Consider the following 16502-nt stretch of genomic DNA (forward strand, 5'->3'; position numbering starts at 1 on the left):
GTGGAATGGGACAGCAGAGCTGGGGAGGGGCACAGGAAGAGGAAGGCAAACCCAAGAAAGAGGGCCAAGCTGATGGCATCCCTTCCAGCACCCTGGCCAGCTGGGGTCCCAGTTGCTCCTGCCTTCTCAGCAACCCTAGCCCCTAGACCCAAGTGAATTAGGGGTTTTTAAACGGGGGGTAAAAGAATCCCTGGAAGTATCAAAATGTTGCATGTGATTCTTTTGGAGAAAAGGGGCTCAGTGTTTCCTGAGTCCCAAAGGGTCCTTGACCAAAGAAGGGATAAAGCTGTGGACTGCAGCATCTCCCGTACTGGGCCTTTCCCAAACAAAATCTTGTCCAGTTCTGGGGTTCTGGGATGGAGCAGGACTACGTGGCCATCACCCTCTGCAAGATGGGGACTGGGGAGGGAAGGGTGGTACCTGTGAGTACAGGGGAACCTCCAGTAAGCTGAAGATTCAGGATCTTAAGTGATCAACAGGCTCCCTGGCTGGATAAAGGGGTGCCAGTATGCCACTTGAGACCCTCTATAAGTCTTCAGCTGCTGTGGAGACTACTCCAGGGTTCCAGCACTGAGACACTCAGCCTGGGGGCCACCTAGGGGAAGAACTGCGCCACCCCCCCCCCCCCAGTGCCTAGGATCCCAGCAGGTAGGGGCTGCGCGTGCGGAGTGTGGCCACTAGAGGGAGCCCAGGTTCTGTAGAACGGGGCTGGGGCTGGGCGGGGAGGGATTTAAGGTTGTACCCCCTGTGGGCCTCCCACTCTGTGTCAACTGTGGAAGTTCCGGTCCTTCGTCTGCTGTCCCACCCAGCTCCACGGCTACACGGGGATTCCAGTTCTGTGTGGGCAGGGCCCATTTCTCTCTGCCTTCGTCCCCCTCCTTGAACCGTGACACCTCGGCCATCAGTTCAAAGAGCTTCTTGTCCCCCCTCTTTGTGCCTCTTAACTTCGGCGTGGGCGGCTCCTCTTTCCCTTCTCTCTCATGGTCTCTCGCCCTGGCAGCCCTTCCAGCTGCCCTCCGTGCTCATCATACTTTTCTCTGGCCCTCCCGGTTTTCTTCCCTTAGTAACGCCTGGACTGACCAGGACTACCCTGGTTCAAGCCGGTTCCCACCCTCGGTGCTGTCTTCCCCTGAGCCAGGCCTCCTCCCCCTCCAGGTATCGGGTTGGATTGGGTTACAGCTAACTCGGCCTGGGCCTCCCAGGCCCCTCTCTCCACTTTCCCTTTGTGCCGTTGCCTGGAGACCACTGGGTTGTGGGGGGCTGGGGCCCGAGAGGGGAGATGGTGGGGTGTGTGTAATGCTCCCTGAGGCTGAATTGTGAACCTGGCCCTCAGGTAGGGGAGGAATTGGAGCGGGTAGGCCCCACCTCTTCTGTCTCCATCCCGTTCCTACATTTTGACTGATTTTTCTTCTGGCCTCAAATATGTCACCATTTTTGCCCACACTTTAGTGGTTCCAGAATGTGGGAGAAGAGCTTGCTTAGCCTGGAAGGGAGCTGGAGAGGGCCTGGGCTAGGGCCCAGTAGGAGCCCAAATTGAGAAGTACGGAAAGGGAGGAAATGCTACAGGGAGGGGGTGAGGGGGGAGGAGGAGGAGACTTGGAACTAAATTTGGGGGTGGGGAGAGGGAGGAGGGGCTATTCTGGAGTATGGAGGAAGGGAGCCAGGGGAGGCAGGGAGAGAGGGAGGGGGCTTGGCCTCAGGAAGGCTGTGGAGGGGCAAAGAAGGTGGGCTTGGGAGGTGCCAGCCAATTCCAGGGACTTCGCAGTGGTGATTCATTCCTAGGCCAAGAAAGTCTTTTTGCTCTTGTCCCCTGTGCTTTAGAATCTGGTTAGAGCTTTTGGGTCCTCTTGGGACTTTGGCTGAGCCTGCCCAAGAAAATGTGACACGAAATCCACTGAGTTGCTACAGAGCCAACCTCCTTCTTTTCCACAAAGCAGGTGGGATCAGATCCTGCCAGCTCAGGACTCACCCTCGGCCTCTAGCTGGCCGGGTCCCACAACTACCCTATCCCCAACCTAAAGCTGGAGAGCTACTGAAGGCTCCCAATCCAGACTCCAGCTCCAGCTCTTCCTGTTTCCCAGCCTGCCTCCCTCCCTTTCTCTGGCCTTCCCAATCTCAGCTGCCAAAAATCACCCAGTGTCTTGGTGTCCTTTGTCCTGGGAGAAGCTGCTGCTTAGAGTGGGGCCAGGGAGAGAGCCCAGAAGAAGGCGGTTGTTGGTGGTTGGTTGGGGGTGCTGGCTCCAAGGCTGAAGACTGGGAATGGCTGGCAGACTGTCAGCTGCCTTGAGAGCCGTGGAGGAGAACAAATGGAGAAGCACCTAGGGATTTGGCTCCACACTGAGCCAAGACCCACCCTACTCCTTCCTCTATGGCCCAAGGCACCATCAGTGGTGACTTCAAACAGCAGTGAGAAGGAAAATGAAGAGGCCACCAGACACAAATCCCCGAGGATGGCCTCCCACTCCTCTAAGTTACATCCCTTACCCATTTGTTTCCTTTCAATGCTCTCCCTTCCAGACTCTCATCTTCCCCAGATGACCTTCCCTCCACCATACTGCCACCAAAGGCCTGTTTGTTTTTCCATTTCCTTCCAATCTTATGTAACCTGTCCCCAGTGTTATCTACCTAGTCCTGCTAACCCAAACCTTAAACTCCCCTGCAAACGCCCTGTCCTGGGAATCTGGCCACCCCTGTGCCTTGCTCTCCTTCCCACAGGAACCCCCATTTCTCCCCCCAGAAAATGTATCTGGCCCTGCTTCCTTCATCCCTTCTTGAGGCTCCTCATGCTTTCCCTTCCCTCTCTCCACACTGACATCTCTTCTAGACTTTTCTCTTCTTCTGGCTTTCCTTCATCACCCCCAAAGTCTTATATCCCCTATTCAACACCAATCATCTCCAAACTCCTAACTCTCTTCCAGGATCCCCTTCTATCCATCTTTTCCGATTTCTTTCCTCCGTGACTTCAAACTTTCACCCCATTATCTTCGGTAATCCCCATTAGCCACCCCCCCCACTCCTCCGTTTCATCTCTGCCACTGATGCTGTCACCCCAAGCTTATTTCCCCTCTACCACACCCCTCACTGCCCCTTAAGCCCCCATTTAGCTCCATCTTTCCAATCTTTTCTTGTCTAACCCCATTACCCCAAGTTCTACCCCAGTGCCCCAAACTCCTCCCGCCTCACCTCTGCCACAGGCCCCGTCACCCCCAAGTTCTCCAGCCTCGCCGTATCTGCCTTTCCAGCCCACCGCCCCGCCCGCCCCGCCCCCGCCTGCGCCTGGCCGGCGGGCTCCCCACATTCCGCCACCACGAACCCTCCCCGCGCCCCGGCCCCCTCGGCCTCAGTCTCGGCCAACTCGCTCAGCGCCTCCCTCTCTCCGGATCCCCCTCTCTCCCCCCTCGCGCCTGCCTCGCGCTCCCTCCCTCGCGTCTCCCTCCCGGCCCCTCTCTCCTCCGTCCTCCGCGCTCCCTCCTTCTCCCTCTTCCTCCCTTCTCCCATCCCCCTCCCCCGAGCTCCCTCCCTTCGCCGTCCGCTTTCCTGTGCGAGTCGCCGGACGCGCCGCCCAGCTCGCCCGCCGCCCCGCGCCGGGCCGGGGCCTTGGGCCGGGACCCTTTTGGGGGGCGCCGCTGGCCTGGGGGAGGGGCTAGGCGGGGGCGAGCGCGACGCCCTCCCGGGGAGGGGCGGAGGCCGCCGCGGGGCCGGGATCGCGCGAGTGCGGGCGGCGGCGGCGGGTCCGGGCGGCGAGCGGGGCCGGGGCGGGGGCGGCGGCGCGCCGGGGCATTCCGGGCGCCGGGGGAGGCGGCTGGGCCCGGGCGGGGGCGAGCGGGCGCGGGGACCGGGTTTGCTCCAGGGGTCGGCGCGCCAGCGGGGCCAGGTGGGGAGGAAGGGCGGATGGGGGCCGCCCTCCGGGGGGGTGGGGGCCGCCGCCGCCGCCGTCGCGGCTGCGACTGACGCCGGGAAAAGGAGAGGGGGGCGGGGGATCGGCCGCCACCGCCCCCCGGAGGCGCCGGAGCCCGGAATCCCGCCCGGAGCCAGTCAGCCGTCCCGAGCTGCAACCAGGTAAGGTCCGCTGTCGCGCGGGCCTCCGGCCCGCCCGGGTTTGGGCCCGTGGCTCCCCACCCCCACCCCTCCCAGCTCCCCCTCCCGCCGCCAGCGCCTCCATTTGTTATTTTTCCGATCGGGTACCCCCACTGCGGGCACTGCCGGGCTTGAGACTGGGGGCTCAGGGGGTGGGGCTGGCCCCGCGGAGGGATGGGGGCTTGGGCAACCGGAGGATCGGAAAGGTGGGGGGGGGAGCGGGAGGGTCTCCGGAGGAGGGCTGATGGGGCAAGGGAATAGCTAGGACCGCGGGACCAAAAGAGGGGGAACACCGAGGTGAGGCGTTGGTGGAGGAAAAACGGGGGAGCGGCATCCAGGGCGAAGGTAGAGATGATTGGAGAGATGGCAGTCGAGGTGGGGCGTTGAAGCCTCCAGGAAAAGCCCCAAAGGCCGGGAATCCGGCTGGGTTCGGGGGCCCGAGGCTGGGGGTGTTAGAAGGGAAGTGGGAAATGGGGAAGGGGTGTGGTAAGTGGACAGAGAAGGATTGTAGCTGATGAGGGAGTGAATGGAACCTGGAGAGGCGCTGGGAAAGGGGCTAGAAGAGATCCATCTTCCAGAGGCAGAACCAGAGGTTTGGGGGCTGGAGTGGGAAGGGGATACCTTTGTGACTCAATTTTCTTTCCCCCATTCCAGGTCACCTTTGACCCTGTTTTCCTAATCCCAGACGTAGTTACTTCTGGGAGAGGGACCACGGGCCCAGTAGTGTGGGTCCTCTTAAAAGTGATGGGGGGGGGAGACAGGCGCACAGAAGGGAGTTAGGGAGAAAGGGGTGAGGTGGAGAGAATGGGGGGCCGTATAGGCACTCCCGACGAGTTGTGACCCCCACCCTTCAATCCCCAGGACATCCATTGGCCTTCTCGCCTGCTCTGAGCTCTAAGCTGTTTGTGCAAGGGCTTGTTTCTTTTGGGGTGGGTACCCTTAAGCTCCCTTTGGGAAAGCAACTGGGGGCAGGAGGGTGGTGGAGGGAGAGATTGGCTGCCAGATGGACCCCTGGGATGGTCTCTTCTAGGGAGGTGGTGGTGGTGGTGGTGGTTCTGCCATCTCATTGCCATGGCAGTGGGTCCAGTGGGCTGCCCAGTAGGGGTGGCTCAGACTCTTGATTGAACCTCAGCCTGTGGCCATGTCCTTGGCGGGTAGCAGGGCCTGCAGTGCTTAGGTCTTGGCTGGATTCTGGAGGATGTTTCTGGTGCGGCTGGTTGGTTAAAAGGAGGCGCCTCAGAGGGGTGCGCCTCCTTCTCTCCAGCAATCTGTCGGAACAGGTAGACAAGCTACTTGTAAGTCATAGGTATGTCTCCAAGCCCCTCCCCCAGACATGGTAGGAGGATGGAAATGCTCTTAAATTATATTCTTTGGCAGTTCTTCCTTGCCTCTCTACCTCTCTTATTATTATGGATTTTTGGTACAGTTTTTTGCTTTTTTGCAATATCCTTCCGTTTTCTTAAACTTGAATACCTCCTTGAGTACCCCTTTTCCTCTTTCCTAGGCTGTCCCCACGGTGACTCCCCTCCCTCAGCTAACCTTTAACCTTTTACTTTGCTGACCTTGTAGGAATGCCTGTCTCTTCCCACCCTTCCCAGGTGAGAGTGGCCCAAGGGAGAGGACTTTGGGACCACCTGGTGTGGTGAAAGTAGTCTGAAATGGGAGGCAGGAGGCCTGGGTGGGCCTCTTCCGGCTATGCCTACGCCTCGGAGCTGTGACCTTGGGCAAGTCCAGAGTCTGGGCTTCCTTATAAAATGAAGGGATGATGGACTAGATACTGTGAGCCCCACCTGACAACCCTACCTTCTAAGGCTGCTCAGTTATCTGCTAGGTGCATTGTTATCTGCTAGGCTGCCTTGTTATCTAGGAGTCACTTTGGCCTGGTTTGTTAGTCTGGCTGGTCCGGAATGATGGGGGCTGGGCCAACAATCCTGAAATTCACCCTGCAGGTCCCTCCTAAAAAGCCTCGTGACTTTTGTTCGGTTCTGACATCCTTCCCATTTCACTCAATTTCTTTTTCTCTTCTTCTGGGGGGGGCTCTTTATATTTCTCACAACCCTATTCCAATGCTACAGTCGATTTCCCTTTGCATTAAGGCCGTGATGGCCAATGTGCTTAATGTGTTGCCAGACACTTAGTAGGTGCTTTATTATATTAGGTACTGGGGCCAGCTGCTAGGACCTGGTGGAGTGTCCTTTAGCACCAGCCAGCTAAAGGTTGCTTCTATAATTTGCCCCAGGTTCAGAAATTTACATACAATCCAACACTAATGACTCCCCTCCCCTCCATTCTTTATCCCAGGATTACCTACCCTTTTGTGATGGCCTTTCTCCTTCAAAGCTAATTTCATCAGTTTTCAGCTAATAAAAAAGTTGAGGTGGGGGGAAGGGCAACACTGATTGCCTTTTTCTTCAGGTCCCTTCCCTTAATTCTCTGTTTGGATCCTCTAGCTCTGAGTGACTTGTTTGAGAGGTTCTGTGATGGGGAGGAGGAGAGATGGGCTGGCTCTGGAGAGGTTGGCCAGGATAACCAGTCACAGATCGCCATCTTTGTTATGCTTTTGTTTGTTTTTCCCTTTTGTTATGTTCAGTTTTGTTCTTTGGAGTTTGGGGGTTGGCAGTATTTTAGACCAATTTACACAACAACTGAAAAATGTGCTAGTGGTCTTAGTTGAAAAGAAATGATTATTCCTCTGGGCAGAGCTTCGTTGAAGGTCCAGAAAACCACCAGCTCTCCCAGCTATTTTGTAACTCCAAGTAAATTGTAATTAAGTTTCTTGGAAAGGTTATGGTCATCCTTCACTGCTACCTCCGAAGGGTTCAGTGGAAGTGATTGAGAAGTACTCTGTGCCGTTGGAAAAGATGCTTTGGATATGGAGACAGCATTTACCTGGCCAGGCACTGAGGCCAGTGGCACTTAATTCAAGGAGACTGAAGGTAGTGGCTTTAAAGGTCAACCTCGGAACTCTTGTATACACCTGACATTAGTGGAGGGTATAGAAAGGGAGGAAAGATAACGTCTTTGCTCCGAAAGATCTGATGGTCAGTAATAAGGAGACATGGCCTTAGCAAGAAACGTGAAAAGTGCCAACTAAAATAGCTGTTGGATAGACAGGTAGGTAAAGATAGAGATAGGCTGTGGGGAGGTGTGCGTCCGCGGCTACGCCAAGTGGGAAGATGGACTGAAAAATGTGTCAATTTGCATTGTGTTTAGTTTTTTTTTTTTTTTAAAGATTTATTTATTTATTTAATTCCCCCCCTCCTTTGGTTGTCTGTTCTTGGTGTCTATTTGCTGCGTCTTGTTTCTTTGTCCGCTTCTGTTGTCGTCAGCGGCACGGGAAGTGTGGGCGGCACCATTCCTGGGCAGGCTGCTCTTTCTTTTCACGCTGGGCGGCTTTCCTCACGGGCGCACTCCTTGCACGTGGGGCTCCCCCACGCGGGGGACACCCTTGCGTGGCAAGGCACTCCTTGCGCGCATCAGCACTGCGCACGGCCAGCTCCACACGGGTCAAGGAGGCCCAGGGTTTGAACCGCGGACCTCCCATATGGTAGACGGACGCCCTAACCACTGGGCCAAAGTCCGTTTCCCTGTGTTTAGTTATTCTGAGTCCTTGACTGTTCAAGTTTAAAGCCCCAGTCTTTTCATCTCTCCTAAGGGAATCCAGGTAGAGAAATGGGTCTTCATAGGGCTCTCAAAAAGGAAGGTTTGTGCTTTGGGGATACCTAGGTTTGGTCTTGGTTGGGCTGTGCTCCTTTGTATGTAGGATGGGGCATTCTTCTACCTGTTCTGATGCGAAAAGGAATCTTTTCCTACCTCCAGGACTGATCTAGGCCTTCTGAAAATTCTCCCCACCAGCCTGTGGCCAGAGTAGAGCAAAGTACAGAAGAAAATAGGAACTTTGGAGTCACAGAGACATTGGCTTGATTGGGGCTCTGTCACTTACTGTGTAAAGTTGGGCAAGTCATAATTACAAACTTTGAGCCTCAGTTTCCTCACCTATATAATGGGAATAATAATACACATACTTACCTTTCAGGGTTGGTTGTAAAGAGATAAAATTGTGTATGTAAAGAGCTTGACATGGAGAAGGTACTCAATAAATTAGTTAATACTTTCAGCTTCATTTCTTTATGCTCTTTGGTAAGGCTCTGTGGAATTTGTGTGCACTCAAATATTCCTTAGGGATCATGAGGGATAAAATAGTGTGGTCTCTTGGATTGGAGCTCAGAGATACATCTGAGTTTGCTGCCTTCCCCAGAGATGAAAGAGATTATATTGCGAGCAGAGTCTCCTTCATTTGTGGATGAGTGGAGGTGGCCCATGAGACAAGCTGGCAGTGTCATGTGGTATCTGTAGCTTTGGGCCCAAAGGCACAGTCCTCTGATGGGCTCATTTGTAGGCCCTGGTGGTCTCTTTCTAACAGGCTTCACTGAAAAGAGGTCCTGCAAGCTCCAGGTACCTACACTGAGAACCTGGAGATCCTGCTTCCTGCTTCCCAGGCCACAGCTGTGGGGAACTTGGGGTAAAGCAGAGAAGATTCTGTATTCAGCTGCCCAGGCAGAGGAGAATGGGGTCTCCACAGCTTGAAGAATGAAGACACGACAGAATAAAGACTCAGTGAGTAATACCTAAAATGTGACACACGGAAGATTAGGGGCAGGGAAAGTAGGGGGCAGGGCGGTTGCTTGGAGAAGAAGAATAGAAATAAGGAACATCAAGTTGGGTGTGATGCCAAAAAAACCATGTTACTTGCCTCTTTCCTCTTCCCTCAGATGTCAATGAGGAGTGGACGGAAGAAAGAGGCCCCTGGGCCCCGGGAAGAGCTGAGATCGAGGGGCCGGGCCTCCCCTGGAGGGGTCAGCACGTCCAGCAGTGATGGCAAAGCCGAGAAGTCTAGGCAGACAGCCAAGGTATTCTATCCTTGGGTCCTCCCACAGGATGTCAGGGCACTGGGGCTGAGGGTGCACGTGTGTGTTGTGGGGGCACTTCCTGCCTGGCGGAGGGTAACAGTGGAGGCGTGGGGGAGTCAAGGTATGAGACAGGAATTTTCTCTTTAACAGAAGGCCCGAGTCGAGGAAACCTCCACTCCAAAGGTCAGCAAGCAGGGCCGGACTGAGGAGATCTCCGAGAGTGAAAGTGAGGACACCAGTGCACCCAAAAAGACCAAAACTGAGGTGGGAGACCCTCGTAGCCATCTTGACCCATATTTTGACTGTTGTTTCTCTTCCCCAACTTCCTCTTGCCCACTAGTCCCACCTTGTTCTCACCTGGGATAGGAGATGAAAGCCATATCCTAGTACTTACTAAAGTACCCTGTCTGTGATGTGTCCAACAGATCTTCAGGGCTTCGGTCAGACCAGTAGATGACCAATCAGGGCCAAAGAGCACTGGAAGAGTTTGGGAGATTCTAGAGCCATCTCTTTTAGGTTCTGATTTTCATTAAGAAGCTGGGGAGGAGGTTCAGGGTGAGAAGTCTTAGAGGAACAAACAGATAAATCATAAGGAAAATGGAGAAGTGGTTTTTTTTGTTAAGTTTTTGTTTTCTAAGAACCAAGGGTTTCTGGGATGGTTAGTTAAAGGGGTACAGGGGAAGAGAGGAGGGCAGACATGAGGTAGGGGAAGACAGATAGGGGAGGTTCTTAGGATGGACAGTCAAGGAAGGAGCAGAGTTACACACGGAGGGAAACAAGGCTGGCTGTTAAGGTGCAGCGAGAATGTGGGGGAAGGGGGGAGGTCCCCAGATGGCAAGGAGGTGGGCTTGAGCAGGAGTTCTCATCACAGTACAGAGCTGTGCTGTGAGGGGGAAATGAATTTGTGCAAGGAGACACCAAATCTAGAGAAGCAGGACAAGAAAAGAGAAAAAACGGCCCCCTTTCTTTTACAGCAGGAGCTCCCTCGGCCACAGTCCCCCTCAGACCTGGATAGCTTGGATGGGCGGAGCCTCAATGACGATGGCAGCAGTGACCCTAGAGATATCGACCAGGACAACCGCAGCACGTCCCCCAGCATCTACAGCCCTGGAAGTGTGGAGAATGACTCCGACTCGTCTTCTGGCCTGTCCCAGGGCCCAGCCCGCCCCTACCACCCACCTCCACTCTTTCCTCCCTCCCCTCCACCGCCAGACAGTACCCCCCGGCAGCCGGAGCCTGGCTTTGAACCCCATCCTTCTGTGACCCCCACTGGATATCATGCTCCCATGGAGCCCCCTTCCTCCCGAATGTTCCAGGCCACTCCTGGGGCCCCGCCCCCTCACCCACAGCTCTACCCTGGGGGGACTGGTGGAGGAGTTTTGTCTGGACCCCCAATGGGTCCCAAGGGGGGAGGGGCTGCCACTTCAGTGGGTGCCCCTGGTGGAGGTAAGCAGCACCCCCCACCAACCACCCCCATCTCAATATCAAGCTCTGGGGCTGGTGGTGCTCCCCCAACAAAGCCACCTACCACTCCAGTGGGTGGTGGGAACCTCTCTGCTCCACCACCGGCCACTTTCCCCCATGTGACACCAAACCTGCCTCCCCCACCTGCCCTGAGACCCCTCAACAATGCATCAGCCTCTCCTCCAGGCCTGGGGGCCCAGCCATTACCTGGGCATCTGCCCTCTCCCCATGCCATGGGGCAGGGCATGGGTGGACTTCCCCCTGGCCCAGAGAAGGGCCCAACTCTGGCCCCCTCGCCCCACCCGCTGCCACCTGCTTCCTCCTCCTCTGCCCCAGCTCCCCCAATGAGGTATCCGTATTCATCCTCCAGTGGCTCCGCAGCAGCCTCTTCCAGTTCTTCTTCCTCTGCTTCGCAGTACCCAGCTTCCCAGGCATTGCCCAGTTATCCTCATTCCTTCCCTCCCCCAACAAGCCTCTCTGTCTCCAACCAGCCACCCAAGTATACTCAGCCTTCTCTCCCGTCCCAGGCTGTGTGGAGCCAGGGTCCCCCCCCACCTCCTCCCTATGGCCGTCTCTTAGCCAACAGCAGTGCCCATCCAGGCCCCTATCCTCCTTCCGGCGGGGGCCAGCCCGCTGCCCACCCACCAGCTCCGACACACCACCATCACCAGCAGCAGCAGCAGCAGCAGCAGCCACCGCCGCAGCCGCCACAACAGCAGCCGCCGCATCATGGAAGCTCCGGGCCTCCTCCTGGAGCATATCCCCACCCCCTGGAGAGCAGTAACTCCCACCACGCACACCCTTATGCCATGTCTCCCTCCCTGGGCTCCTTGAGGCCCTACCCGCCAGGGCCTGCACACCTGCCCCCACCACACAGCCAGGTGTCCTACAGCCAAGCAGGCCCCAGTGGTCCCCCAGCTTCCTCTTCCTCTTCCAACTCCTCTTCCTCCTCTCAAGGGTCCTACCCGTGTTCACACCCCTCTCCTTCCCAGGGCTCCCAAGGGGGTCCGGGGGGGCCCTACCCCTTTCCACCGGTGCCTCCGGTCACCACCTCCTCGGCTACCCTGTCCACGGTCATTGCCACGGTGGCCTCCTCGCCAGCAAGCTACAAAACGACCTCCCCACCCGGACCCCCACCGTATGGAAAGCGAGCCGCATCCCCGGGTGCCTACAAGACGGCCACCCCGCCCGCATACAAGCCGGGCTCACCGCCCTCGTTCAGAACGGGGACCCCGCCGGGCTACCGAGGCACCTCGCCGCCTCTCGGCCCAGGGACCTTCAAGCCCGGCTCGCCCACCGTGGGGCCTGGGCCGCTGCCGCCTGCGGCGACCTCGGGCCTGTCGTCCCTGCCACCACCGCCTGCGGCCCCGACCTCGGGACCTCCCCTGAGCGCCACGCAGATCAAACAAGAACCGGCCGAGGAGTATGAGGCCCCCGAGAGCCCGGTGCCCCCGGCCCGTAGCCCCTCGCCCCCTCCCAAGGTGGTGGATGTTCCCAGCCACGCCAGTCAGTCGGCCAGGTGAGCGGTGAGCGGTCGGGACCGGGTGCGGGCGGGCCTGGAGTGGGGCCATGGGCACTGGAGGGGCCTTGAGTGCGAGTGGTGCTTTCGAACGTGCTCCAGACACACTCCCCCGCCCTCGGCCCAGACGCTGACAGCGGCCCCCAGGGCGGCGGGGCGGGCGGGCTGGGGACCTGCGGGCAGCGCGCAGGGGCTGAGCGCGCGCCGCCTCCGCGCCCGGCAGGTTCAACAAACACCTGGACCGCGGCTTCAACTCGTGCGCGCGCAGCGACCTGTACTTCGTGCCGCTGGAGGGGTCCAAGTTGGCCAAGAAACGGGCCGACCTGGTGGAGAAGGTGCGGCGCGAGGCCGAGCAGCGCGCGCGCGAAGAAAAGGAGCGCGAGCGGGAGCGGGAGCGCGAGAAAGAGCGCGAGCGCGAGAAGGAGCGCGAGCTCGAACGCAGCGTGGTGAGTGCGTCACTGGATGCGCCACCCGCCTTCTTTCCCTCCCTCCTTTGCGCTGCGCCCGGAGGCTCGAGGGGTGGGGGATCGTGTCGCCACCTGTCGGAGAGGAGGAACCACTGCAGCTCTGGAAATGGAGACCAAAAGGATTCCAACAGGAGGAATCCTGGGTTGGGGGAAGGCAAGGTCAGTTCAGACTGCCTGCGGGTCGCCGGAAGGGCAAACATCCGGGGGGAGGGGGGCGGCAGGGAAGTTCCTGCTAGCGACAGTTCCAGTCGGATGAGGCATTTTGGCACTCAGCTGCTGAGACAAGTGGGTAGCTTGGGACCAGCTACCTCTTTCCACAACTGCCCTTTTGACTCCACTTCTCTGTGTACCCCACAGAAGTTGGCTCAGGAGGGCCGTGCTCCGGTGGAGTGCCCATCTCTGGGCCCAGTGCCCCATCGCCCTCCATTTGAGCCAGGCAGCGCTGTAGCTACAGTGCCCCCCTACCTGGGTCCTGACACTCCAGCCCTGCGCACCCTCAGTGAATACGCCCGGCCCCATGTCATGTCTCCTGGCAATCGCAACCACCCATTTTATGTGCCCCTGGGGGCAGTGGACCCCGGGCTCCTGGGTTACAATGTCCCGGCCCTGTACAGCAGTGACCCAGCCGCCCGGGAAAGGGAGCGGGAAGCCCGTGAGCGAGACCTGCGTGACCGCCTCAAGCCTGGCTTCGAGGTGAAGCCCAGCGAGCTGGAGCCCCTGCACGGGGTCCCTGGGCCAGGCCTGGATCCCTTCCCCCGACATGGAGGCCTGGCCCTGCAGCCTGGCCCACCTGGCCTGCACCCTTTCCCCTTCCATCCGAGCCTGGGGCCCCTGGAGCGAGAACGTCTAGCGCTGGCAGCTGGGCCAGCCCTGCGGCCCGACATGTCATATGCTGAGCGGCTGGCAGCTGAGAGGCAGCATGCAGAAAGGGTGGCAGCCTTGGGCAATGACCCACTGGCCCGGCTGCAGATGCTCAACGTGACCCCCCATCACCACCAGCACTCCCACATCCATTCTCACCTGCACCTGCACCAGCAGGATGCCATCCATGCAGGTGAGACCTCTATTTCCCTGCCTTGGCCTCTTGGAGCCACTTATCCCCTGGCAAATGATTGGACTTTTCTGTTCCTCAGGCCAAAGCTTCCCTCCCCTAACCTGGCTTGAGCCTCTTTTCCTGGGGTTGCTGCTCTGACCTTGGCCTGTCATTCTTCAGCTTGTCTTTTTATGCCTTAGCCTAGCCACAGAGCCTTTGTTCCTCACAACCTGGCCGCTTTTGTGGTCTAGCCTCTCACTTGTGATAGGGGCTCAAGGTAGAGACCCTTGAAGAAATACTGTCCTTACCCCTTTCTATTGTCTTTTTCCTCTGGATGCAACTCTACTGGGTTTGCCAGTATTGCCAGCCTCTCTTCCCCTCCTAGATGGAGGTCTTTCATGAGTCTTCCCACCTCTAGATCTATAACCTTCCAGAAAGAGCCCTGTGGCTTTGGTTTTGGGTGGGTGTCATAGGTGATAATGAACTTGACTTAAAGTCATTTCACCATATTTCTTATTGTCCAGAACATGGCCCAGCTCAGCCTGACAAGCATATTCATTTTATACTCCTTTGTGCTTTCTCCCTCTTAACCTCCTTTCTTCCAGTCTCATTTTCTGTCCTTCCTCTTCCATCTCCTCTAAGTTTTGTACTTCTCTCAGATCTGTCAGGCAGCTGTAATCTCCTTTCTCTCTCATTTGTATGCTGCTGTTCCACTGCGGTCTAGCCCTGACCTTCTCCCAGGTTCCTTTTTCCATTCTGCCTCCCTGTCCCATTCCGCATCTCTGTGCTTGACTCTCCATCTTCCCTGTCTTGGACCTTTCACCCAAATGCATGGCTTTCTTCAAACCTGCCTTCTGGTGACAACTTCCTCTTCTCTGCCTACAGCCTCTGCCTCGGTGCACCCTCTCATTGACCCCCTGGCCTCGGGGTCTCACCTTACCCGGATCCCCTATCCAGCTGGGACCCTCCCCAACCCCCTTCTTCCTCATCCTCTGCACGAGAATGAAGTTCTTCGTCACCAGCTCTTTGGTAAGAATGGAGGCGGGGGGTGGGGAAGCTCTAAATACCTCCTCCTCACAAAGGAGGTATGTGGATGGTGGGATCAGCCTAGTTGAGCTTGGGGAGGGATTGGAGTACGTAGAGGAGCTGGGATTGGGAGTAGGCCGGGTGAGGCCCTGCCTAAGAGAGGCACAGGTTTTAGTGCCAGGCTACAGAGGTTGAATCCCAGCTCCGCCACTGACATCCTGCAGGACAGAATGTGTCATCTGTTTTTGGTCTGGGTTTCCTCTGTATGTAAAATGCCTGGCTGGCTGTCCCCTGGCCCAGAAAAGGTACTCAGTCCCTGCCAGTCATGCATCCCCTCCCCTTCCTGCCCACAGCTGCCCCCTACCGGGACCTGCCAGCCTCCCTCTCTGCCCCGATGTCAGCAGCTCACCAGCTGCAGGCCATGCACGCGCAGTCTGCGGAGCTGCAGCGCCTGGCCCTGGAGCAGCAGCAGTGGCTGCATGCCCATCACCCGCTGCACAGTGTGCCGCTCCCTGCCCAGGAGGACTACTACAGGTATGGGGGTGCCTGGGTTAGCAGTGAGGGGGAGCGCAGTGGGCTCAGCCAGCCTGGCATGGCAGGGCTTTCCACTCCAGGGGAGGGAACCTGGGGAGGGAGGAGTCAGGGCAGGGGCAACCGCAGTCTCATCTCTCTGCTTCCACCCCGCTTCCCAGTCACCTGAAGAAGGAGAGCGACAAGCCGCTGTAGAACCTGCCACCAAGAGAGCACCCAATGGCACCTGCGTCTGGACCTTGGAGGCCCCTCTCCCAGTCTGCTACCGAGAGCCCAGGAGAGGGTGCAGCTCGGTTGCAGGGCCTCGGGAGCTGGGCAGGGGGGCAGGGAGGGACAGAGGGAAGGCCCAGGCTCTGGTGTGCAGAGGTGGGGAGGTGGCCAGGGTGGGGGCAGAAGGCACACAGTATCTTGGACCAGGTCCCTCTTGTCCCCTGCTTTTCTCCTCTCCCAGGCCCCCACCCTGGGGCTGCCGCCCCTCCCCCACCCCGTTGGTGTGACATCTCATCTGTTAGATGTGGCTGTTTTGCGTAGCATCGTGTGCCGCCCCTGCCCCACCCCACCCCCGTGTGCGCGCGCCCCCTGCGATGTATGCCCCGCCCCTCCCCCACATTAATAATTTATATATATAAATATCTATATGACGCTCTTTAAAACACATCCCAATCAAAACCAACCAAACAAAAAACATTCTCACAACTCCCCAGGAAGACGGCTGCGACTGGTTCTTTGCGGGCTGTGGGGCTGGCAGTGAGGTGTGCCGCCGCCGCGCCGAGGAGACCGCGGCAGGGGGGAAGGGACCCCGAACTGGAGAGGGGGGCTTGGAAGGGCGATGGCTCAGCGGGGGTGCCGGTTCCCCTTCGGCCAAGAATGGGGAAGCCAGTTGCTGGGGCCCTGCGGGAAAAACACCCTGCCCCACGGCTCGGACCCACCAGAATCCTCGGGAGCAAGGATTTCAGAATCATGAATCGTTTCCGTGGAATAATGAGAAATGGTTATAGGGGTTGGGGTGAGCATAATCCCCAATAGGTCAAGCACCCCGAAGCCTTGGGTTTGAGGAGGGAGTGGGTGACAATTTTAGACGCCTGGAGACGGTAAAGCTACGCTGTAGCGCCCACCCCTAAGCAAGACAGTTTTAGAATAGCGCAAGAGGTGAGCTTGCTCCGGGCTTTTATTGCTGCGAATCAAAGCTGCGAATCGCTGTCTTCGTTCTTAAGAAGCAAGGGTGTGGGTGTGTGGGTGTGTGTGTGTGACTGGCTGCTTTCTCGGCCAATCAGTATCGAGTACATTTGCATAGGCTCACGCCAACTGTTCACAAATTCTAGAAATGAGCGATTTAAATAAGGTCTTTAGGACACTGATTTTAATAGTGAAAGTTAAATTTACCTGGCCGCTTATATACTAATAGGAATTAGAAAGAAAGGCAACCAAAAGCCCCGCTCTGAATTCACCCTCACCAATAGAGTAGTGCACAGGTA

General features: G+C 57.4%; 1 protein-coding gene across 4 annotated transcripts; it reads left to right on the forward strand.

The window, feature by feature from the left end:
- The first annotated feature begins 3900 nt into the window (after positions 1–3900).
- On the forward strand, positions 3901–15734 carry ATN1 (atrophin 1). Of its 4 annotated transcripts, none has more exons than XM_004448490.5 (10): positions 3901–4059; positions 8501–8694; positions 8850–8987; positions 9138–9251; positions 9962–11970; positions 12194–12416; positions 12795–13491; positions 14356–14499; positions 14850–15030; positions 15189–15734. In XM_004448490.5, exons 2-10 carry the CDS (start codon positions 8668–8670, stop codon positions 15220–15222), a joined length of 3567 nt encoding a protein of 1188 aa, XP_004448547.2. In that variant the 5' UTR covers positions 3901–4059; positions 8501–8667; the 3' UTR covers positions 15223–15734. The 4 variants fall into 4 exon arrangements, with proteins under 4 accessions (XP_004448547.2, XP_058138683.1, XP_058138681.1 ...); XM_058282700.2 differs by having other exon boundaries at positions 3908–4059; positions 9965–11970; XM_058282698.2 differs by having other exon boundaries at positions 3926–4059; positions 12194–12596.
- Positions 15735–16502: the final 768 nt, after the last annotated feature.

Source organism: Dasypus novemcinctus, chromosome 20 (genome assembly GCF_030445035.2).
Source record: "Dasypus novemcinctus isolate mDasNov1 chromosome 20, mDasNov1.1.hap2, whole genome shotgun sequence".
NCBI lineage: Eukaryota > Metazoa > Chordata > Mammalia > Cingulata > Dasypodidae > Dasypus > Dasypus novemcinctus.

Coding starts and splice junctions, on each gene's coding strand:
- ATN1 (XM_058282698.2), top strand. CDS start 8,668: ATGAAGACACGACAGAATAAAGACTCA. Junction 9,252..9,961: donor CCAAAAAGACCAAAACTGAG/GTGGGAGACCCT, acceptor TTTCTTTTACAG/CAGGAGCTCCCTCGGCCACA. Junction 15,031..15,188: donor GCCCAGGAGGACTACTACAG/GTATGGGGGTGC, acceptor CCCGCTTCCCAG/TCACCTGAAGAAGGAGAGCG.